Genomic DNA, 25,085 nt, shown 5'->3' with positions numbered 1-25,085 from the left:
ATATGTATTACTATGAACTGGTGTGAACTGAACACTGATAATATACATTGAAGTAATATGCATTTGTGTGAATTAAACTTTAATGCTGTGAGGAAACACATTAAAGAGATTTTTGTGTTGGGACTTTGTAGGTCGCTGCCTCTTCACTATGTATGATGCTACTACAGCCTTACACAAGGTTATGCTTACATACCTCCCCTTGGCCAGCTCATATGGGGGATGGCCGTTGGATGTGCTAGGTCTTTTAGAACATTATAAAATTCCCAACTTTCAAAACATCTTCTCCCCTGCAGGTCCCAGGTGGGAGATATTTTGGTCATGCTTCCTATCGCGATTTTACCTTTCTATAGAGATGAAACATGACTTGGATAGCATCATCCATCACCCCTAATATTAAGCTGGAGGGATTAGATTGGCCTTACAGTGATGTTAGTGAATGTGTTATGATCGTCTCCTTGCTATGATGCCAAAAAATATCTTTCATGTGATCAGTGCTTTGAACAGAGAAAGCTCTTGTCTTGAAAGAGCACTTCTCTGCCTCTGAATATACAAATCTGAGTCTTGGTGGCTGGTTCTCAGAGCAGATCACTGCAATAATTATCTGTTCACTGCAAAGAAGTCCCTATTTCAATGGGGGTTGAAGTGTCAGCTCTTTCTAACTTCTCCAGTTATAAATAATCCCATATGTTCAATGTGAGGATTATGCCATTTTCCTCTATGACATACCTGAAGAGCAAGCCAGAGAAACTGCTGGAAGATGATAATGGAAAAATATTTCCCGTGTCAACTAAAGACCTGAAAAATGCCTATTAACCCCTTCATGACCCAGCCTATTTTGACCTTAAAGACCTTGCCGTTTTTTGCAATTCTGACCAGTGTCCCTTTATGAGGTAATAACTCAGGAACGCTTCAACGGATCCTAGCGGTTCTGAGATTGTTTTTTCGTGACATATTGGGCTTCATGTTAGTGGTAAATTTAGGTCAATAAATTCTGCGTTTATTTGTGATAAAAACGGAAATTTGGCGAAAATTTTGAAAATTTCGCAATTTTCACATTTTGAATTTTTATTCTGTTAAACCAGAGAGATATGTGACACAAAATAGTTAATAAATAACATTTCGCACATGTTTACTTTACATCAGCACAATTTTGGAAACAAAATTTTTTTTTGTTAGGAAGTTATAAGGGTTAAAATTTGACCAGCGATTTGTCATTTTTACAACGAAATTTACAAAACCATTTTTTTTAGGGACCACCTCACATTTGAAGTCAGTTTGAGGGGTCTATATGGCTGAAAATACCCAAAAGTGACACCATTCTAAAAACTGCACCCCTAAAGGTACTCAAAACCACATTCAAGAAGTTTATTAACCCTTCAGGTGCTTCACAGCAGCAGAAGCAACATGGAAGGAAAAAATGAACATTTAACTTTTTAGTCACAAAAATTATCTTTTAGCAACAATTTTTTTATTTTCCCAATGGTAAAAGGAGAAACTGAACCACGAAAGTTGTTGTCCAATTTGTCCTGAGTACGCTGATACCTCATATGTGGGGGTAAACCACTGTTTGGGTGCACGGCAGGGCTTGGAAGGGAAGGAGCGCCATTTGACTTTTTGAATGAAAAATTGGCTGCACTCTTTAGCGGACACCATGTCACGTTTGGAGAGCCCCCGTGTGCCTAAAAATTGGAGCTCCCCCACAAGTGACCCCATTTTGGAAACTAGACGCCCCAAGGAACTTATCTAGATGCATAGTGAGCACTTTGAACCCCCAGGTGCTTCACAAATTAATCCGTAAAAATGAAAAAGTACTTTTTTTTCACAAAAAAATTCTTTTAGCCTCAATTTTTTCATTTTCACATGGGCAACAGGATAAAATGGATCCTAAAATGTGTTGGGCAATTTCTCCTGAGTACACCAATACCTCACATGTGGGGGTAAACCACTGTTTGGGCACATGGTAAGGCTCGGAAGGGAAGGAGCGCCATTTGACTTTTGGAATGAAAAATTATTTCCATCGTTAGCGGACACCATGTCGCGTTTGGAGAGCTCCTGTGTGCCTAAACATTGGCGCTCCCCCACAAGTGACCCCATTTTGGAAACTAGACCCCCCAAGGAACTTATTTAGATGCCTAGTGAGCACTTTAAACCCTCAGGTGCTTCACAAATTGATCTGTAAAAATGAAAAAGTACTTTTTTTTCACAAAAAAATTCTTTTCGCCTCAATTTTTTCATTTTCACATGGGCAGTAGGTTAAAATGGATCATAAAATTTGTTGGGCAATTTCTCCCGAGTACGTCGATACCTCATATGTGGGGGTAAACCACTGTTTGGGCACTCGGCAGGGCTCGGAAGGGAAGGCGCGCCATTTGACTTTTTGAATGGAAAATTAGCTCCAATTGTTAGCGGACACCATGTCGCGTTTGGAGAGCCCCTGTGTGCCTAAACATTGGATTTCCCCCACAAGTGACCCCATTTTGGAAACTAGACCCCCCAAGGAACTTATCTAGATGCATATTGAGCACTTTAAACCCCCAGGTGCTTCACAGAAGTTTATAACGCAGAGCCATGAAAATAAAAAATAATTTTTCTTTCCTCAAAAATGATTTTTTTAGCCTGGAATTTCCTATTTTGCCAAGGATAATAGGAGAAATTGGACCCCAAATATTGTTGTCCTGTTTGTCCTGAGTACGCAGATACCCAATATGTGGGGGTAAACCACTGTTTGGGCGCACGGCAGGGCTCGGAAGGGATGGCACGCCATTTGGCTTTTTAAATGGAAAATTAGCTCCAATCATTAGCGGACACCATGTCACGTTTGGAGAGCCCCTGTGTGCCTAAACATTGGAGATCCCCCAGAAATGACACCATTTTGGAAACTAGACCCCCAAAGGAACTAATCTAGATGTGTGGTGAGGACTTTGAACCCCCAAGTGCTTCACAGAAGTTTATAACGCAGAGCCATGAAAAAAAAAAAAATTATTTTCTCAAAAATGATCTTTTAGCCTGCAATTTTTTATTTTCCCAAGGGTTACAGGAGAAATTGGACCCCAAAAGTTGTTGTCCAGTTTCTCCTGAGTACGCTGATACCCCATATGTGGGGGTAAACCACTGTTTGGGCACATGCCGAGGCTCGGAAGTGAAGTAGTGACGTTTTGAAATGCAGACTTTGATGGAATGCTCTGTGGGCGTCACGTTGCGTTTGCAGAGCCCCTGATGTGGCTTAACAGTAGAAACCCCCCACAAGTGACCGCATTTTGGAAACTAGACCCCGAAAGGAACTTATCTAGATGTGTGGTGAGCACTTTGAACCCCCCAAGCGCTTCATAGAAGTTTATAATGCAGAGCCGTGAAAATAATAAATACGTTTTCTTTCCTCAAAAATAATTATTTAGCCCAGAATTTTTTAATTTTCCCAAGGGTAACTGGAGAAATTTGACCCCAATATTTGTTGTCCAGTTTCTCCTGAGTACGGTAATACCCCATATGTGGGGGTAAACTACTGTTTGGGCACATGCCGGGGCTTGGAATTGAAGTAGTGACGTTTTGAAATGCAGACTTTGATGGAATGCTCTGCGGGCGTCACGTTGCGTTTGCAGAGCCCCTGATGTGCCTAAACAGTAGAAACCCCCCACAAGTGACCCCATTTTGGAAACTAGACCCCGAAAGGAACTTATCTAGATGTGTGGTGAGCACTTTGAACCCCCAAGTGCTTCATAGAAGTTTATAATGCAGAGCCGTGAAAATAATAAATACGTTTTCTTTCCTCAAAAATAATTATTTAGCCCAGAATTTTTTATTTTCCCAAGGGTTACAGGAGAAATTGGACCCCAAAAGTTGTTGTCCAGTTTCTACTGAGTACGCTGATACCCCATGAGTGGGGGTAAACCACTGTTTGGGCACACGTCGGGGCTCAGAAGGGAAGTAGTGACTTTTGAAATGCAGACTTTGATGGAATGGTCTGCGGGTGTCACGTTGCGTTTGCAGAGCCCCTGGTGTGCCTAAACAGTAGAAACCCCCACAAGTGACCCCATTTTAGAAATTAGACCCCCCAAGGAACTTATCTAGATATGTGGTGAGCACTTTGAACCCCCAAGTGCTTCACAGACGTTTACAACGCAGAGCCGTGAAAATAAAAAATCATTTTTCTTTCCTCAAAAATTATGTTTTAGCAAGCATTTTTTTAGATTCACAAGGGTAACAGGAGAAATTGGACCCCAGTAATTGTTACGCAGTTTGTCCTGAGTATGCTGGTACCCCATATGTGGGGGTAAACCACTGTTTGGGCACACGTCAGGGCTCGGAAGTGAGGGAGCACCATTTGACTTTTTGAATACGAGATTGGCTGGAATCAATGGTGGCGCCATGTTGCGTTTGGAGACCCCTGATGTGCCTAAACAGTGGTAACCCCTCAATTCTACCTCCAACACTAACCCCAACACACCCCTAACCCTAATCCCAACTGTAGCCATAACCCTAAACACAACCCTAACCGCAACACACGCCTAACCACAACCCTAACCCCAACACACCCCTAACCATAACCACAACCCTAATTCCAACCCTAACCCTAAGGCTATGTGCCCACGTTGCGGATTCGTGTGAGATATTTTCGCACCATTTTTGAAAAATCCGCGGGTAAAAGGCACTGCGTTTTACCTGCGGATTTTCCGCGGATTTCCAGTGTTTTTTGTGCGGATTTCACCTGCGGATTCCTATTGAGGAACAGGTGTAAAACGCTGCGGAATCCGCACAAAGAATTGACATGCTGCGGAAAATACAACGCAGCGTTTCCGCGCGGTATTTTCCGCACCATGGGCACAGCGGATTTGGTTTTTCATATGTTTACATGGTACTGTAAACCTGATGGAACTCTGCTGCGGATCCGCAGCCAAATCCGCACCGTGTGCACATAGCCTAATTCTAAAGGTATGTGCACACGCTGCGGAAAACGCTGCGGATCCGCAGCAGTTTCCCATGAGTTTACAGTTCAATGTAAACCTACGGGAAACAAAAATCGCTGTACACATGCTGCGGAAAAACTGCACGGAAACGCAGCGGTTTACATTCCGCAGCATGTCACTTCTTTGTGCGGATTCCACAGCGGTTTTACAACTGCTCAAATAGAAAATCGCAGTTGTAAAACCGCAGTGAAATGCGCAGAAAAACCGCGGTAAATCCGCCATAAATCCGCAGCGGTTTAGCACTGCGGATTTATCAAATCCGCAGCGGAAAAATCCGCAGAGGACCAGAATACGTGTGCACATACCGAAACCCTAACCCTAGCCCTACCCCTAACCCTACCCCTAGCCCTAACCCTACCCCTAACCCTACCCCTAGCCCTAACCCTAACCCTACCCCTAACCCTACCCCTAACCCTAACCCTAACCCTATTCTAACATTAGTGAAAAAAAAAATTTTTCTTTATTTTTTTATTGTCCCTACCTATGGGGGTGACAAAGGGGGGGGGGTCATTTATTATTTTTTTTATTTTGATCACTGAGATATAATCTATCTCAGTGATCAAAATGCACTTTGGAACGAATCTGCCGGCCGGCAGATTCAGCGGGCGCACTGCGCATGTGCCCGCCATTTTGGAAGATGGCGGCGCCCAGGGAGAAGACGGACGGGACCCCGGCTGGATCGGTAAGTATGATGGGGTGGGGGGGGACCACGGGGGGGGGGATCGGAGCACGGGGGGGGGAATCGGAGTGCGGGAGGGGTGGAACGGAGCACGGGGGGCGTGGAACGGAGCACGGGGGGGGCTGGAATGGAGCACGGGGGGGGGTGGAACGGAGCACCGGGGGGGGGGGGTGGTTCGGAGTGCAGGGGGGGTGATTGGAGCACGGGGGGAGCGGACAAGAGCACGGGGGGGGTGCGGAGCACTGGACGAAGGGGAGCCGGAGCAGTGTACCGGCCAGATCGGAGGGCTGGGGGGCGATCGGAGGGGTGGGGTGGGGGCACACTAGTATTTCCAGCCATGGCCGATGATATTTCAGCATCGGCCATGGCTGGATTGTAATATTTCACCCGTTATAATAGGTGAAATATTACAAATCGCTCTGATTGGCAGTTTCACTTTCAACAGCCAATCAGAGCGATCGTAGCCACGAGGGGGTGAAGCCACCCCCCCTGGGCTAAACTACCACTCCCCCTGTCCCTGCAGATCGGGTGAAATGGGAGTTAACCCTTTCACCGGATCTGCAGGGACGCGATCTTTCCATGACGCCGCATAGGCGTCATGGGTCGGAATGGCACCGACTTTCATGACGCCTACGTGGCGTCATGGGTCGGGAAGGGGTTAATATGACTGCTGGTTTGAATGCCTCTATCCCAAACTTCCTTTAAACATTGTTTTTTTTTTTTCATTAGGGCTTCAGGTTTCTTATTTGCTTTTATTAAAGGGGTTGTGCACCTTTGGGGACATTTTTAATTATTTTTAATCTTACATGTATTCTGAAAATTTCTGCATATTAAATATGTATCTGTGAATGGCACTACATTTATTAGGAGAGAGGGGCCCTATTAACAGTGAGATAAAGAATACCCACGGTTGCAGTTCTCCAGTATGACTGGAGTGTATGATTTCATATACACTACACTGGCCAGAGATTGCACTCACATACAGTTTTCCAATGAATACTGCCATAGCCAAAAGTACCCCATGCCCAACCCAGAAAACTTCCCTATTATTAGTATTATTATTATTTATTATTATAGTGCATTTATTCCTTGGCGCTTTACATGTGAGGAGGGGTATACATAATAAAAGCAGGTACAATAATCTTGAACAATACAAGTCACAACTGGTACAGGAGGAAAGAGGACCCTGCCCGCGAAGGCTCACAATTTACACGGAATGGGTGAGGATACAGTAGGTGAGGGTAGAGCTGTTCATGTAGCGGTTTGGTCGATTGGTGGTTACTGCAGGTTGTAGGCTTGTTGGAAGAGGTGGGTCTTCAGGTTCTTTTTGAGGGTTTCTATGGTAGGTGAGAGTCTGATATGTTGTGGTAGAGAGTTCCAGAGTAGGGGTGATGTGCGAGAGAAATCTTGTATGCGATTGTGGGAAGAGGAGATAAGAGGGGAGTAGAGAAGGAGATCTTGTGAGGATCGGAGGTTGCGGGTAGGTAAGTACCGGGAGACGAGGTCACAGATGTATGGAGGAGACAGGTTGTGGATGTCTTTGTATGTCATGGTTAGGCTTTTGTACTGGAGTCTCTGGGTAATGGGGAGCCAGTGTAGGGATTGACAGAGGGGAGATGCCGGGGAATAGCAGCGGGACAGGTGGATTAGTCGGCAGCAGAGTTTAGAATAGATTGGAGGGGTGCGAGAGTGTTAGAGGGGAGGCCACAGAGCAGAAAGTTACAGTAGTCAAGGCGGGAGATGATGAGGGCATGGACTAGGGTTTTTGCAGATTCTTGGTTTAGGAATGTACGGATCCGTGAAATATTTTTGCGTTGAAGGTGGCAGGAAGTGGAAAGGGCTTGGATATGCGGTTTGAAGGAGAGATCAGTGTAAAGGATTACCCCGAGACAGCGAGCTTGTGGGACTGGGAAGAGTGGGCAGCTGATTACTGTAATGGATAGGTTCGTTGGGGGGGTCACGTGAGATGGGGGAAAGACAATGAATTCTGTTTTGTCCATGTTAAGTTTTAGAAATCTAGCAGAGAAGAAGGATGAAATAGCGGATAGACATTGAGGGATTCTAGTTAGTAGGGTGGTGATATTTGGTTCAGAGATGTAGATCTGTGTGTCATCAGCATAGAGATGATACTGAAAAACGTGAGATTCTATGAGCTGTCCCAGGCCAAAAGTGTAAATGGAGAAGAGCAGGGGGCCTAGAACTGAACCTTGTGGGACTCCGACATATAGGGGGCGAGGTGAGGAGGTGGCGTGTGAATGGGAGACGCTGAATGTTCGGTCAGTTAGGTATGACCAGATCCATGTTAGGGCCAAGTCTGTGATGCCAAGGGATGAGAGGGTCTGTAGTAATAGGGAATGGTCCACTGTGTCAAAGGCAGAGGACAGGTCCAGGAGGAAGAGGATAGAGTAGTTTTGCTTGCTCTTAGCGGTCATTGGTGACCTTAGTTGGGGCAGTTTCAGTGGAGTGGTGTGACCGGAAGCCTGATTGTAAGCAGTCGAAAAGGGAGCAGGAAGATAGATGGGAGGACAGCTCAAGATGGACGTGTTGTTCCAGTAGTTTTGAGGCATAGGGGAGAAGTTACATAGGGGCGATAGCTAGATACAGAGGATGGATCAAGAGAGGGCTTTTTGAGGATAGGTGTGATTGAGGCATGTTTAAAGCTTGAGGGGAAAACACCAGTTGTTAGTGATAGGTTGAAGAGATGGGTTAGCGTTGGAGTATGTACAGTGTTTCATCAAAATAGTGTCATGTCCAAGAAAAAAGGACTGCCGTATACAATCTCCCAATCAGAAAGAACCACATTAAGTTAGGGACACATTGTGCTTATAACAGTTGTCTGACGCATGTGCTAAGAAAGCCTACATTAGACAGTAGCCACAGTCAGGATGGTTGCTTAGGCCTTAAACACTACCTATCACCAAAAATCTAAAATAAAAATATGAATATATGTATGTGTTTACCAATTTTAGATGATCACTGACTGCTTTGAATATCAGTAATGATCTAAAAATGTTTTATGCACCAATTTTCAATGGACGCATATTGCCATCTTGTGGATTGCATGGCTTCTCGATGTTCCCATAGTTTCCAACTATCCCAGATCCAATGGGACAATCTCGGATTTGGGTTCTCTGTCCCACTGTCCCAGGCAGTGAGCCAATTGTCCTGTCCTGCTCTCATCAGTGCTATACAGATTAGCTGCAGTGTCCCCTGAAAAAACAGAAGTGCTTTATCAAAATTATCTGTCTCCTCTTCTGCAGGCACATAGACATCAGTGCTCAATAATCGCTGGGTCTCTGCCTGACGTACAGCTGCTGGGTCCTATCTCACCCAGATCAGCTCTGCCAGTGACTTATCACTGGATTGTTCCTGTAGCTGGTGCTCCTAGAGATGCCTCCTCCACAGTGGGAAATATGTAGAGTGTATAAGCTCTTGGTGGACAAATTATTTTTTTTAAAAAAAATTAATTATTTATCTATCAGGAAATATCATGAATCAGCGTCAATGAATCTTATGCAGCGGGTGCAAAGCTTGTTGGAAACATACCCATAGGAACCATTAGAAATAATAAGAAAAATAAGAGAACATACCCATAGGACCAATTAGAAATAATAAGAAAAATAAGAGAACATACCCATAGGACCAATTAGAAATAATGAGAAAAATAAGTAGCACTCTATTAGAACGTGTAAAAGGGGAGGACAGAAAAGAGCGCCGTGGAGATGGCCTGAAGCTAGAGAAGAGTGCCAAGGAGACAGTCTCATGGTAGAGAAGAGCACAGAGGAGATGGCCTCAGGGCAGAGAGGAGCACTGCGGAGATGGCCTGAGTGTGGACTGATGGGGTCAAAATCTGAGATTTGATGGTCACCTGGATAAAAAGATAACAGAGCTCATTATGTTCAATGACAAATCCGTTCCCAGCTGCTTTTCATTGTTCTGCTGATATAATATACAGGAGCATGAAAAGGTTTAGCAGTAGTGTGACACAACCTTCAAAAAGCTATCCATCCATTTCTATACTTTTCTTAATGTGGCCATTTAAATGGAGAAGAAATGGTAAATGGGTGTACCTGGGGTGATGGCTAAGGTTGTGACCTAAAATCTTGCTGCTACGCACTATATTCTGTCCCCCTTTCCCTTTTTCAAATGTTGGGGGGAAGGTGATCTCATTGCACCACACATAGTTTTAATGTGCATGCGCAGGCAGAGAGGTTGGAAGCATGCTGCTCCCTTGGACACTGTGCTACTTTATTAGAAGACTTTTCCCTGCCTGCTGCTTCACTATCTACCATTGTCACACTGGTCTGTGCTCTGATCGGAGTGATTATGCCCCAAAAAGAGCAAAGACCAGTGTGATAGTGCTAGACAGAGAAGCTGCTGACCAGCAGGGACCAGTGTAATAATATATTTACCACTGGTGAACGATAGTGAGCAGTCTTCTAATAAAGTGGAGCGCTGTCCCCACGAGCCACGTGTATGGTAACACTTACAGGTCTTTCTCCTCAGAGATCATGCAGTAGCGTGTGACCGGGGTATAGAGGGGAGAGGACATGAAGTGTTAGATGCTTTAACCATACAACATGCACATGGGAGGATAAAAGAACCACCTTTTGGCCTCTGTCTGGTTAATGGGAGACTAAGGGAATGTCACCGAATACGAACTTCTGGCACATACCTTTGGCAAAATCCACAGATGTAGTGTGCACTTATCCTAACTTTGCCGAAGAGTAAGTTGACACAACCTTTTTTGGCTGGTGCCATAATAAGGCAGCTAAATAACATGTCTAATTTAAATAGAATTGTACTTTGCAAGAACGGTAGTGAAACGCCAGCGAACTCCCGGCATCTCATAATCCAGACATTCTAATAATCCATTTGAGACCAGATGACCATTTACTTCTCTGATTAAAATAAAGTTATAACAGCATCTGTTCCGGAGTATTTAGTGTTTTCCTCCAGGCTCTGTGCCCTAAATATTACATACTTTTCTAAGACTGACCAGTAATCCAGATTACTTTGACAACGGAAAACCATTCCTCAGGTCCCCCTTATGGCAAATTAAAGGAATTTTATGTTATTGGTCATTTTTATGAATCTGTAAGGTGAACTAAGTTGCGATTTCTTCCATTTTTAATCAGAGTTTCAAGGTTTCTTCTGGATTTAAATATAGTGTTAACATGAACTTATTATCATTGCTAAAAGCTAATTCTAGCAGAGGACATGGCAATAAATTAACTTCAGTGAATGAGCATGGGGTGTTTAGCCCTAAGACCTCATACCTGTCATAAGAGTCTTAAGATTCCAATGATAGATACTACTTTCCCTGATTGGACTGAATAATCATATCCACCAATTCAGCAAACTACCTACGATCCATGACTAATACTGGAGGATTATTACTAACTAATTATTTTTATCCAAATAAGATTTATTTAAAACAGTTTAATGTTAGAACTGTATTTGGTAACTTTACTTTTTACTATTTTTGGCTAAAACTCATTATTGCAGTGGGGTTTTATAAACTACTAGATTGTGGCCCGATTCTAATGCATCGGGTATTCTAGAATATGCATGTCCCCGTAGTATATGGACAATGATGATTCCAGAATTCGCGGCACACTGTGCCCGTCGCTGATTGGTCGAGGCAACCTTTATGACATCATCGTCGCCATGGCAACCATTATGACATCTACGTCAATACTGTGCCCGTCGCTGAATCAGAAACGTGAGATGTCTACGTCCTTTATGACATCATCGTCGCTGTGCCCGTTGCTGATTGGTCGAGGCCTGGCGGCCTCGACCAATCAGAGAGCCGGGATTTCCGGGACAGACAGACAGACAGACAGACAGACGGAAAAACCCTTAGGCAATTATATATATAGATTTATTATCCTACTATTATCCTCCTGTAGCCTCTATGTTGCACAGTCTATTGCTGTCAGCTGAATGAGATTTCTGAGCTCCTCTCTGCTGACTTATGACCCCAAACCACATGAAAATTGAGCTGATGTGCTTATAAATCAGTTTATAGTTATAAACTCGTTTGTCAGATCGATCTCACTGATGGAGACAAAGTTTACTCATTCAGCAGCCAGGAATAGAAAACAAAAAAAAGCCTGTAAAAGCTAAACGCTGCAAAAAAATTATGAAACCAAGCAAAAATATTATACTGTATGGAGGGAGCATTATATGGGAGCCATTCTGTATGTAGCATTATATGGGGTCCATTATTCCGTATAGAGCATTATATGGGGTCCATTATACTGTATGGAGCAATATATAGGGCCCATTATTCTGCATGGAGTATTATATGGGGTCCATTATTCTTTATGGAGCATTATTCGGGGTCCAGTATTTTGTATGGAGCATTATATGGGGTCCATTATTCTCTATGGAGCATTACATGAGGTCCATTATTCTGGATGGAGCATTACATGGGGCCCATTATTCTGTATGGAGCAATACAGTATCTTCTATCTATATATATAATTGTCTAAGGGTTTTTCCGTCTGTCTGTCTTTCTGTCTGTCTGTCTTTCTGTCTGTCTGTCTGTCTTTCTGTCTGTCTGTCTGTCCTGGAAATCCCGCGTCTCTGATTGGTCGAGGCCGCCAGGCCTCGACCAATCAGAGACCGGCACAGCATCGACGTAGAAATCCCGCGTCTCTGATTGGTCGAGGCCGCCAGGCCTCGACCAATCAGCAATAGGCACAGCGACGATGATGTCATAAAGGACGTAGACATCTCACGTTTCTGATTCAGCGAGGGGCACAGTATCGACGTAGATGTCATAATGGTTGCCATGGCGACGATGATGTCATAAAGGTTGCCTCGACCAATCAGCGACGGGCACAGTCTGCCGCGAATTCTGGAATCAACATTGTCCATATACTACGGGGACATGCATATTCTAGAATACCCGATGCGTTAGAATCTGGCCACAATCTAGTATATATATATATATATATATATGTATATATATATATATATATATATATATCTCAATATACTGTATGGAGCATTATATGGAGCACATTATTCTGCATGAAGCAATATATGGAGCTCAATATACTGTATGGAGAAGTATGTGGTGCTGCCCATAATACTGTATGGAGGACTATGAGGTGCCCATAATACTGTATGGAGGACTACAGTCATGGACAAAAATTTTGAGAATGAGACAAATATTAATTTTTCCAAAGTCTACTGCTTCATTTTTTCTAATGGCAATTTGCATATACTCCTGAATGTCAGAGTGATCAGCTTATCAGCAATTACTGTACTTGCAAAGTCAATATTTGCCCAGAAAATGAACTTTAACCCCAAAAACACATTTCAACATCATTGCAGTCCTGCCTTAAAAGGAGCAGCAAACATCGTTTTAGTGATTGATCCATTAACACAGGTGTGGGTGTTGATGAGGACAGGGCTGGCGATCAATCAGTCATGATTAAGTAAGAATTACATCACTGGACACTTTAAAAGGAGGCTGGTGCTTGGTATCATTGTTTCTCTTCAGTTAACCATTTTTATCTCTTAAGAAACACGTGCAGCCATCATTGCACTGCACAAAAATGGCCTAACAGGGAAGAGTATCGCAGCTACAAAGATTGCACCTCAGTCAACAATCTATCGCATCATCAAGAACTTCAAGGAGAGAGCTTCCATTGTTGTAAAAAAGGCTCCAGGGTGCCCAAGACAGACCAGCAAGCGCCAGGACCGTATCTTAAAACTGTTTCAGCTGCGGGATCGGACTACCAGCAGTGCCGATCTTGCTCAGGAATGGCAGCAGGCTGGTGTGAGTGCTTCTGCACGCACTGTGAGGCGGAGACTCTTTGAGCAAGGCCTGGCTTCAAGGAGGGCAGCAAAGAAGCCACTTCTCTCCAGAAAAAACATCAGGGACCGACTGATATTCTGCAAAAGGTACAGGGAGTGGACTGCTGAGGACTGGGGCAAAGTCATTTTCTCTGATGAATCCCCTTTTCGATTGTTTGGGACATCTGGAAAACAGCTTATTTTGTGTGGGGTTGCTTCTCAGCCAAGGGAATCGGCTCACTCACAGTCTTGCCTAAAAACACAGCCATGAATAAAGAATGGTACCAGAATGTCCTCCAAGAGCAACTTCTCCCAACCATCCAAGAGCAGTTTGGCGCCCAACAATGCATTTTCCAGCATGATGGAGCACCTTGCCATAAAGCAAAGGTGATAACTAAATGGCTCATGGAACAAAATATAGAGATTTTGAGTCCATGGCCTGGAAACTTCCCAGATCTTAATCCCATTGAGAACTTGTGGTCAATCATCAAGAGACGGGTGGACAAACAAAAACCAACAAATTCTGGCAAAATGCAAGCATTGATTATGCAAGAATGGACTGCTATCAGTCAGGATTTGGTCCAGAAGTTGATTGAGAGCATGCCAGGGAGAATTGCAGAGGTCTTGAAGAAGAAGGATCAACACTGCAAATATTGACTTGCTGCATTAACTCTTTCTAACTTTCAATATAACCTATTGGTACTCATAATATGATTGCAATTATATTTCTGTATGTGATATAAACATCAGACAAACCCTAATAAAAACCAGAGGGCAGCAGATCATGTGAAAATATAATTTTGGTGTCATTCTCAAAAATTTTGGCCATGACTGTATACTGTCCGGTCTAAAATGAAAACTTTGAATACCCCCAGGGCACACCCTGTGCACTGCAGGGATTTGCCAGTTTCTGACCTGTTGTAGAATTTAGAATAGATATCATTCAAATAATGTAAAAAGTGAAATCTTTAGCATTGTACATCTACTGTATATATGTCTTCTGTATCTGTGCATCGTGAATCATTGCATGTGTTAAAGGGGCCCACTGATAATCTTTTGCCCGGGGCCAATGTAAACCTAGAGCCAGCCTTGTTTCAGGTGTTCTGTACTGGCAACTCCCCTCTGGTATATAAGCTCGTAACTGGCACTTAGGAGTTGCCAGTGATAGTTTTTCCACTTCCTGGTCCGGAGTTGAAGAAGGTCAGTGTTTGGCCATGTTCACACAGTGCGTTTTTTACTGCGGAACCGCAGCGGTTTTGCCGCTGCGGTTCCGCAGCTGTTTTCCATGCAGGGTACATAACAATGTAACCCTATGGAAAACAGTCACTGCTGTGCACATGATCCGTAATTTCGTTTAAAAAGCCGCGCAGAATAGCTGCGGCAAAAAAGAAGGAGCATGTCACTTCTTTTTCCTGAACCGCAGCGGTTCTGCACCCATAGACCTCCATTGTGAGGTCAAAATCGCAGTAAAACCCGCAGATCAAAAATATATCTGCGGGTTTTACTGCGATTTGATGTGCAGAACCGCTGCAGCAGGAAGTGCGGGGGAGTGGGCGGAAGTGCGTGGGCGGAGTGTGGCTGCCCCCCCGTGCTCCGATCCCGCCCCCCCATGCTCCGATGCCCCCCCCCCCCCCGTGCTCCGATGCCCCCCCCAGTGCTCCGATGCCCCCCCCGTGCCCTAATCTCCCCCCCTTATACTTACCCGGCGTCCCGGTTTTCGTCCGGCCGTCTTCTCCCTGGGCGCCGCCATCTTGCAAAATGGCGGGCGCATGCGCAGTGCGCCCGCCGAATCTGCCGGCCGGCAGATTCGCTCCAAAGTGCATTTTGATCACTGAGATATAACCTATCTCAGTGATCAAAATAAAAAAATAGTAAATGACACCCCCCCCCCCACTTTGTCACCCCCATTGGTAGGGACAATAAAAAAATGAAGAATTTTTTTTTTTTTTTCACTAAGGTTAGAATAGGGGTAGGGGTAGGGTTAGGGGTAGGGTTAGGGTTAGGGGTAGGGTTAGGGGTAGGGTTAGGGTTAGGGGTAGGGTTAGGGGTAGGGTTAGGGGTAGGGTTAGGGTTAGGGGTAGGGTTAGGGTATTTTCAGCCATTTTAGCCCTAAAAAGCTTCCTAGGAAACACACAGTCTCTGCATAGAAAACTGCATAAAAAAAGGATAAAAAAACGCATCAAAAAACGCATCAAAAAAGGACAAAAAAAGGACCAAAAAAAGGACCTGCGTTTTCTGCCAAGAGCTGCAGTTTTTTAAAAAAACTGTCCTGAAAAAAAAAGGATGGAAATCCTGAACGTGTGAACATACCCTTTGGAGTAGGCAGTTGGAAAGTTTTTTGAAGAGATTTCTGTAGAGATTGCTACAGTAAATTTGCATGTTTATCCTTATCCTCTCCCATTTGGTTTGGGCCTCCTATTTCTCCCCTGTATCCAGCTCTGTTGTTTTATGAGTGTATTGGTATGATTGCAGTTTTCTTTAATCTTTGTCTGTTTACCCCTGTCTATTTGATTAGTGTTTTCCAATACACTTTGACTTCACACTTGGGGGAGGAAACTGATAAGGGTTAAGATAGGAGCATAGCAAGGTACAAAACCCCTGTATTGCCACTATCCGGGATAATCCGGTGGACAGTAATAGCCTACGACGCCCCTAGTTCGTGGGAACATTTAGGCGCCCACAGTCCCTTGTCACTACGTGGCAGTGCAGTTAAGGTGCAGTGGGCACAGCGTAACACATTGACCATCATGGTACTGTATCAGGAAGATGGAGGTCACCAGTGCAACCTGTTATGTACAGTCATGGCCAAAAATGTTGTACCCTTGAAATTGTTCCAGAAAAAGTATTTCCCCAGAATATTATTGCAATTAAATGTTTTGTTACACAGTTGTATATTTCCTTTGTGTGTACTGGAACAACACAAAGAATCTGAGAAAAAAAGGCAAATTGGACATTATTACAAAAAAGGGCAGGACAAAATTGTTGGCACCTTTCTAAAATTGTAGGTAAACAACTTTGTTTCAAGCATGTGATCCCTGTTCAAACTCACCTGTGGGAAGTAACAGGTGTGGGCAATATGAAAATCACACCTGAAACCAATTAAAAATGTTAGACGTTGACATAATCTTTGCATTGTATGTCTGTGTATGCCATACTAAGCATGGAGAAAAGAAAGAGAAGAGAACCAAAATTGTTGAAAAATATCAGCAATCTCAAGGTTAGAAGTCCATCTCCAGATATCTTACTGTTCCTTTGTCCACAGTGTGTACAATAAAATAAAGAAGTTTATAACCCATGACACTGTAGCTAATGTCCCTGGACGTGGAATGACAAGAAAAATTGATGAAAGGGATAGTCTGGATGGTGGATAAGCAGCGCCAGTCAAGTTCTAAAGAAGCTCAAGCTGTTGTGTAGGCTCAGTGTGCTTCAGCGTCAGCATGAGCTATCCATCGACATTTCAATGAAATGAAACCTTATGGCAGGAGACACATGAAGACTCCACTGCTGGCACAGATACATAAAAAGCTAGCCTGCAGTTTGCCAAAATGTACATGAGTAATCCAAAATCCTTCTGGGAAAGTGTCTTGTGGACAGATGATACCAAGCTAGAGCTTATTGGTAAAGCACATCATGCTACTGTTTACCAAAAATGGAATAACCTCCTACAAAGAAAATAACACAGTACCTACAGTCAAATATGGTGAAAGTTTTGGGGTTGTTTTGTTGGCTCCGGCACTGAGTGCCTTGGCTGTATGCAAGGCATTATGAAATATAAAGATTACCAAAGGATTTTGGGTCTCAAGGTAGTGCCCTGTGTCAGAAAGCTGGGTTTGTGTCCTAGGTCATGGGACTTCCAGCAGGACAATGACTCCAAACATAGTTTATGGAGAAATTAATGGAGAGTTCAGATGTGGAGAGATCTTAACATTTCAGTTGGGAGGAGACACCCTTTGAATTTGAGAGATCTGGAGCAGTTTTCAAAAGAAGAGTTGTCCAAAATTCCAGTTGAGAGGTGTAGGAAGCTTGCTGATTCTTATAAGAAGTGATTGATTGCAGGTATTTATTCTCTGTTTTTTTGTGTTGTTCCAGTACACACAAAGGAAATAAACATGTGTATAACAAAACATGTGTAAGTGTAATAATTTTCTAGGAAAAACACTTAATTTTCTGGAAAAACATTTTTGGTCTTGATTGTATATGCAACATTCTCCACGAGTAACATGCCGTCGTCTGTCATCGTCAAGAGTGAACCTCTGTCACACATTGAGTATTTATGCAGCACCAAACCCACAGCGGCCAGCTGTGGCAGCATAGTGGATGGGATTTTCTAGAAATCTCATGTCCTCTGTGTCCATAGTTACCTGCTGATCACTTGCTGACATGCCGCACGTCTCTCAAGACATGTCAATTTTCACCAATAGAATGTATTGGCTGTGGTAAATCTGCATGTTTCAGTGAACACATGAATGTTTGTCTGATGAATGTTCAGCCATGCTGAATGCACTTGGGCACATACATGATCAAGAAATGCTGCTGGCAGCTCCCTTTGTAATTTCCAACCAATGATGTTCAAGATGTGCTTGATGGGAGACAAAACCAGAGATGCTGTAAGCGATGGTGGCACAATTATGTCACACAGGCTGCTCACAGTAACACAAGCAACAGTCTGGTGGTGTTTTGAAAAATGACTTCTGGGCCACTTTAGAGAAACCCAAAATCTATGTAATGCCAAGGTGCCAGGCTACCTGAAATGAAGACTAGAGGGGTCCGGCTACAATATATTATGTTACACCATAACCCTAGAAGTAGGACTGGTGTGATGTTCCCTTCTGAAGACCTGTTCATGGGATTGCCTATGTGGTCTCAAGACTAATCAACAGCTATTTTGCATCCAAGGGAGACTCATTGCTAAAGATCATATACTGTACCTCCATTCCAGCCTCTGTTGCTGCCTAGCTCTGCAACATCATAGGTCTTGAAAGCAGTGGATGTCTGGTTGGTAGTCAAATGTCACATAAATACTGTTAGGGCTAGCAGAACGCACCAAATAATAAGACTGATAGTGTACGGTGCGTTCGTAGCCCGGGGTCCACCGTGCAGAGATGGAACCTGCTGCTGAGAAATGACGGACTATATGGCGGTACTCATAAGTATACTCGCGTGGGTTAAACTTCACCCAACGTGAAGGAAACGATCCTGTTGCGTCACAGGATCGCGGTACCACACATAGAAGGCGAGCAAGCAGTCAGCAAACTTAACCCCAACTAGGATTGAAGTCCGATTAGACCACTTGCTGACACAACACCGCAACAGGGTGTGTTAGGCAACTCTTATAATTAGAGCACCGAAGTGCGAACTGTGCCGTGCTGGCAGGCACCACTAAGCACCCAGACGTGGGTCAGGAAGCGCACTACTGGCGCGTGGCGCCGCACTGGCGGTCACAGCAATAGACACTGATACGTGTGTGACACGTTGAGTGATTTTTCGGGCGCTAGATATCAGCCATACTCCATACGCGAACAGTCATACAATAGGGTAGGGGTATTTAATGAACGACTTGCACTCACAACAAACACACATATTCAATTGTACACTAGCACATGGCCGTGCGGTCATGCGCAGTTTATATAGTTGCAGCACAGGAAGTGGCCACAGAAACTTTGCCCTTCCAAGACCTGCCAAGAGGTCCAATGGAATGTGCTGCAGAGCCTGAGCACATGACCCTCGATCTCCAACGGGAGATCTTGCCCTGGGCATGCTCAGTGTGCGCAAACAAGGACTTAGTCCCAGGGAAGTCAGCTCGCCGCTGACCAGCACTGACTTTAATGGCAGGAGTTGAAGAAGCAGCAGTAACTCTCTGTACAGAGTGAGAGCGAGCAAGACACTGGGAGCGACGTCCCCGCTGAGCAGACTCCACTGCGGCCGGAGGAGAATGGGAGACCGCAGCGGAGACGGATCGAGATTCCCCCTGTGCAGCAGAGGAAACTCGACTCCTAACAAATACCTTTGATGGTTTGTGTAGACAATGTTTGATACCTTAGACTTGGTATGTGACAGCACAGTGGCTCAGTGGTTAGCACTGCAGCCTTGCAGCGCTGGAGTCCTGGGTCCAAATGCCACCAAGGACAACATCTGCAAGGAGTTTGTATGTTCTCCCTGTGTTTGTGTGGGTTTCTTCCGGTTTCCTTCCACATTCCAAAGACATACAGATAGGGAATTTAGATTGTGAACCCCATCGGAGATAGTGATGATAATGTGTGCAAATTGTAAAGCACTGCGGAATGTGTTAGCACTATATAAAAAAATTAAGATTATTATTATTAATTTCACTTGTAGAACAGAATGGATCGATCGTTAAATTAGAGGTACATCCATTTCTCCAAAGTGTCCGTTTTTTCAACAATGCAACACAGGTCCTACTGTGAGCATCCTTCGTGGCATAATAGTGCTACCATGGCCCACAGCATCTCTTGACTTGTTTCCTATCAAGCCACATTTGGGACGTCAATGAGCAGCAATTAGAAACCAAGATACCAGCAGCAGATCTTGGTGATTTGTGTGCCCATAGCATTCAGTGTGGCAGAACCATCCTCAGATAACCATTAATAACCTCATATCGTCATATGCTGAATATATCAAAATATTTTGAAAATGTTCTCTCCATTTTTTCATCATTTGCATATCAGTAACATGTCTAGCAATCCTGTGATTTCACAAATTTTCCTTCTTGGTGTTACAATCTCAATGTTGAGAAGTGTATATCCATACATGCGTGGAGATTATATTTTCCAACCGACACCTGACCAATGTTGAGAAGTGTATATCCATACATGCGTGGTGATTATATTTTCCAACCGACACCTGATAGCGACTTTACATTATTCAAATCAGCCAGTATAGCATTATAGCCGAAACTTTTGATCATCACTCATATTAACAAGTTTACAATACACAGCATAATCAGCAAAAACAAGATTTTTGAAAGAAGAATAAAAATGCAAGACTACAACTACATCAACAGTTAAAACCAGGGGGAGTCATTCAAACCTTACATTAGAACGAGAAAATAATATAATCATGCTCTGTTTTATATCTCTCCACAGTGCAGACATCAGCTAAGCTGCTTACAGACTACGATGTGTTACCAAAGCTGGGCAAAATCCTTAAAACCAGTCCAAATTGTGCAGAGAAGGTTGCACATGTTCTTGCTGAGCTGGCAAAGAATGGTAATGATGGCTCTTGATTGAACAATTACTTTGACTGTTAAACTGCAGTGTGAGCTTTATCATAGCACCATCTCACCTATAGAAAATTCACAGTATATGGGAAACTCTCAATATTAGATTAATATTCTTAATCCTTGGCCCAGGTAAGACGCTTCTGGCATTGACTATTGGTCATGAGTGGCTTGACACAAGGAATGCGACATTTGTAGCCCATGTCCTGGATACGTCTGTAGGTGGTGTCTCTTGAAGCAATGACTCCAACAGCAGTCCACTCCTTGGGAACCTCCCCAAATTTTTGAATGGCCTTTTCTTAAAAATCCTTTCAAGGCTGTGATTATCCCGGTTGCTTGTGCATGTTTTTCTGCCACACGTTTTCCTTCTACTCAACTTTCCATTAATATGCTTGGGTACAGCCCTCTGTGAACAGCCAGCTTTTTTAGAAATGACCTTTTGTGGCTTACCCTCCATGTGGAGTGTGTCAATGACTGCCTTCTGGACATCTGTCAAGTCAGCAGTCTTCCCCATGATTGTGGAGCCTACTGAACCAGACTAAGGGACCTTTTAAAATGCTTAGGAAGCCTTTGCAGGTGTTTTTGTTAATTATTCTAATTTACTGAGATAATGACTTTTGGGTTTTCATTGGCTGTAAGTCATAAACATTAACATTAACAGAAATAAACATTTGAAATAGATCACTCTGTAATGACTTAATATAATATATGAGTTTCACTTTTTATATTGAAGAACTGAAATAAATGAACTTTTTGATGATATTCTAATTTTGTGAGGAGCACCTGTATTGCATCAAATAGATAGGGACTAGGGCTAGGTTCACATTGCGTTAACAGCAGCCCGTTCAACACATGCGTTAATGGGCTGCTGTTAATGCAAGTGCCGAAATGTCGTCACGCTAGCGCAGATAGGGCTAGCAGATGCTCTATCTGCGCTAGCAGTGACGGACCCGGAAATGCTGCAGCCCGTATCCCAGGGTCTGTCACTCAATGACGGCCTATCGCTAGCGCACGCCCATTGTGGACGTGCGCTAGAGATGCGTCCGACATTGGACTAAATGGCGGTGTTAACGGACTACGTCACACCGAGATATGCAGCGGTGTAACGTAGTCCGTCTAACGGACGCAAAAAACGTAATGTGAACCTGGCCTAAGGATGAAAAATTATTTGGATTTCGGATCACCCATTTAAGGGACTTTAAGACAGAACTAGCATATTCTCCAAGCCACATTTGCCCTTCTGTGACAATGTCAGGTTGAGCCATTTGCACAAGATAGGTTAGAAAAAAAAAAGGAAGTGTGAATGCTTCAGACAATGGTCCCCCAAAAAACTTTCTGAAAACTACATCAAGGCTGGGTACCATCTGCTTTACCATTTTCTGTTCCTACAATGGAACAGAAAAACAAAAATGACAATGTGGTAGAACCATCACATAACAGCCAATAATGTACCTCAGTGATCTACAACCTGTCACATTTTGATATACTGTTTATCATGTCACTAGAAAACATGGTACTACCCTTGCGATATTTTTTCTGGCAAATATGGCAGAATATGACACTGAGGCTTAGGATGGTGTGGGTGACAGAGCTTTACATGACTGACTAATAAGAAAAATTTTTGATTGCTAAGGCCTCATAAAACCAAATTTTGCTTTTGAAGTTGACCTAAAGCAGTTTGTAGGATATAATATGTATAATAAAATATCATAGTGGTCATTAATAATAGTGTTGTCTTTTTTTAGTGACAAAGGGGCTTCAGGCTAGCTCAGGTACCATGACCCAAGTGTGACTGCTACCTCTGCCTCCCAATTCAGTTCCTAGATTACTTGGTTCTAGTGTTAGTTTTATCTCGTTTACAGCACAAAAAGTGATTTAAACTTTACATAGTTCCCAGACAGCTGTATAAGGATACATCTTCAGCTAAAAAGACAGTATCTGATTAGTACTGCATAGCTGTACCTGCTAATAACATGGTTGCGTAGGGTGATAGCACATGTACAGTAGGCCACGTGGTTAACATTCGCCCACTCAAAGTGAACAGGAGCCACAGGAATTTTGTGTGGCATATGGCCATCAGGTTTGGCAGATAAAAAATTATCCAAAAAACACCACTTAGATAAATAATTAATAAAAAACATCAATCTTTATTAGAAATGTCAACATACAAATATAAAGATAACATGAGCCGTGTGTACCACGAGGCATGCATGAGGTATAGAAAAAATAGAGAAACAAGTCCATACATGTAGTGGAACAGACCAAAATTCAGGCTGCAGCACAGTTAAATGATCATAGTAAGGCTCCACCAGGTCAGGGAACAAAAACAAAAGCAAATGGAGCAGTAATTCATAAATTGATCTTACCCATGTTGCTGTAAGCCTCTGTCTGTGATGCCACAGAATGCTCCAACGCGCGTTTCGCAGATGTGCTTTCTCAAGGGGAAAATGTATGTATAGCCATGGCTGAAAGTGTTGGCACCCTTGAAATTGTTCCAGAGAATGAAGATTTTCTCCCAGAAAGTTATTGCAGTTACACGTGTATTGTTATACACTTGTTTATTTCCTTTGTGAGTGTTGGAACAACACAAAAATACAGAGAAAAAAATTGTACATTATTTCACACAAAACCCCAAAAATGGTCCAGACAAAATTGTTGGCACCCTCAACTTAATTTTAATTGTACACCCTTTGGAATAAATAAGTGTAATTAATCGCTTCCTAGAACTATCAACAAGCTCTTACACCTCTCAAGTGGAATTTTGAACCACACTTCTTTTGCAAACTGCCCCATGTCTCTCATATTTGAAGGGTGCCTTCTCCCAACAGCAATGTTACAATCTTTCCACAGGTGTTCAATGGGATTTAGATCTGGCTTTATTGCTGGCCACTTCAGAATGCTCCAGCGCTTTGTTTCCATCCATTTCTTGGTGCTTTTTGAAGTATATTTGGGTTTTTTGTCCTGCTGGAAGAACCCATGACCTAGGACACAAACCCACCTTTTTGACACTGGGCACTACATTGCGACCCAAAATCCTTTTGGTAATCTTCAGATTTCATTATGCCATGCACACAGCCAAGGCACCCAGTGACGGAGGCAACAAAAAAAAACATTTTGAACCACCACCATATATGACTGTAGGTACTGTGTTCTTTTCTTTGTAGGATTCAATCCATTTTCAGTAAAAAGTAGAATTATGTACTTTACCAAAATGCTATTTCTTGGTCTCATCTGTCCACAAAACACTTTCCCAGAAAAGTTTGGCTTACTCGCCTACATTTTGGAAGACGGCAGTCTATCTTTTTCATTTCTCTGTGCCAGCAGCAGGGTCCTCCTGGGTCTCTTGCCATGGCATTTTATCTTATTCAAATGTTGATGGATAGTTCGTGCTGACAGTGATACACCCTGAGCTTGTTGGAGAGCTGGAATTTCTTTGATTGGGGCTGCTTATCCACCATTTGGACTATCCTGCATTGCAACTTTTCATCAATTTGTCTCTGCCACCCACTTTCAGAGAGATTAGCTAGAGTGCCATGGGTTTTAAACTTCTTGTTATTTTTCTATCTACTGGCTAATACGGTACCAAGATATGTATCTTTCCTGTATGGAGTTGGACTTGTAACCTTGAGATTGTTGATATTTTTCAACATTTTTTGTTCTCATATAGTTTTCTTCTCTTTCTGTTCTCCATGCTTAGTGTGGCACATACAATGCAAAGATTTACTCCACTTCTCCCCTTTTTATTCGGTTTCAGGTGATTTTCATATTTCCCACACTCGTTACATGCCACAGGTGAGTTTGAAAGGCATGCTTAAAACAAAGTTGTATACCCACAAGTTTGGAAAGGTGCCAAAAATTTTGTCCTTCCCATTTTGGGGGTTTTGTGTGAAATGATTTACAATTTACTTTTTTTCTCTTTTTCTGTGTTGTCCCAATGCACACAAAAGAAATAAACATGTGCATAAGAAAACATGTGTAATTGCAATAATTTTCAGGGACAAATACTTCATTTTCTGGAACAACATCAAGGATGCCAACACTTTAAGCCATGGTCAGGATCTTTGTTTATTGAGATCAGTAACTTGTAGCTTCCGTTTGTAGAACGTTATTGTATTTTTTCTCTTTCTTTATTGATATTACATCGCACACATTTTCTCCAAATAGAGGAAACGAGAAAGCCCTGTATCGATGCTGGCTTGGTGTTGGCTTTGGTGCCTTTGCTGCAGAGTTCAGATCAGGAGTTGCTTTTGCATGTCGGCAGAGCCATTGGTCGCATCTGTTACGATAATAGTAAGTGGATGAATTATGGACTGAAAGTCTCTTTTATAAAATGTCCAGAATCTTCATTGGTAATTTGAGGACTAATACATAACCTGTACATAAACTATCTTGT

General features: G+C 43.1%; 1 protein-coding gene across 2 annotated transcripts in view; it reads left to right on the top strand.

Moving 5' to 3' along the window:
- LOC138665540 (rap1 GTPase-GDP dissociation stimulator 1-like) overlaps positions 1-25,085 on the top strand; it is a 489,411-nt gene that overhangs the window by 248,622 nt on the left and 215,704 nt on the right. For both annotated transcript variants that reach the window (XM_069753123.1, XM_069753124.1), the window contains exons 3-4: positions 20,559-20,681; positions 24,857-24,982. In XM_069753123.1, the coding sequence (XP_069609224.1) occupies positions 20,559-20,681; positions 24,857-24,982 (249 nt within the window). The remainder of the gene's footprint in view (positions 1-20,558; positions 20,682-24,856; positions 24,983-25,085) is intronic.

The sequence above is a fragment of the Ranitomeya imitator genome, chromosome 2 (genome assembly GCF_032444005.1).
Source record: "Ranitomeya imitator isolate aRanImi1 chromosome 2, aRanImi1.pri, whole genome shotgun sequence".
NCBI lineage: Eukaryota > Metazoa > Chordata > Amphibia > Anura > Dendrobatidae > Ranitomeya > Ranitomeya imitator.
Note: the sequence above shows the minus strand (reverse complement) of the source record. Positions and strands in the feature narration are given on the sequence as shown.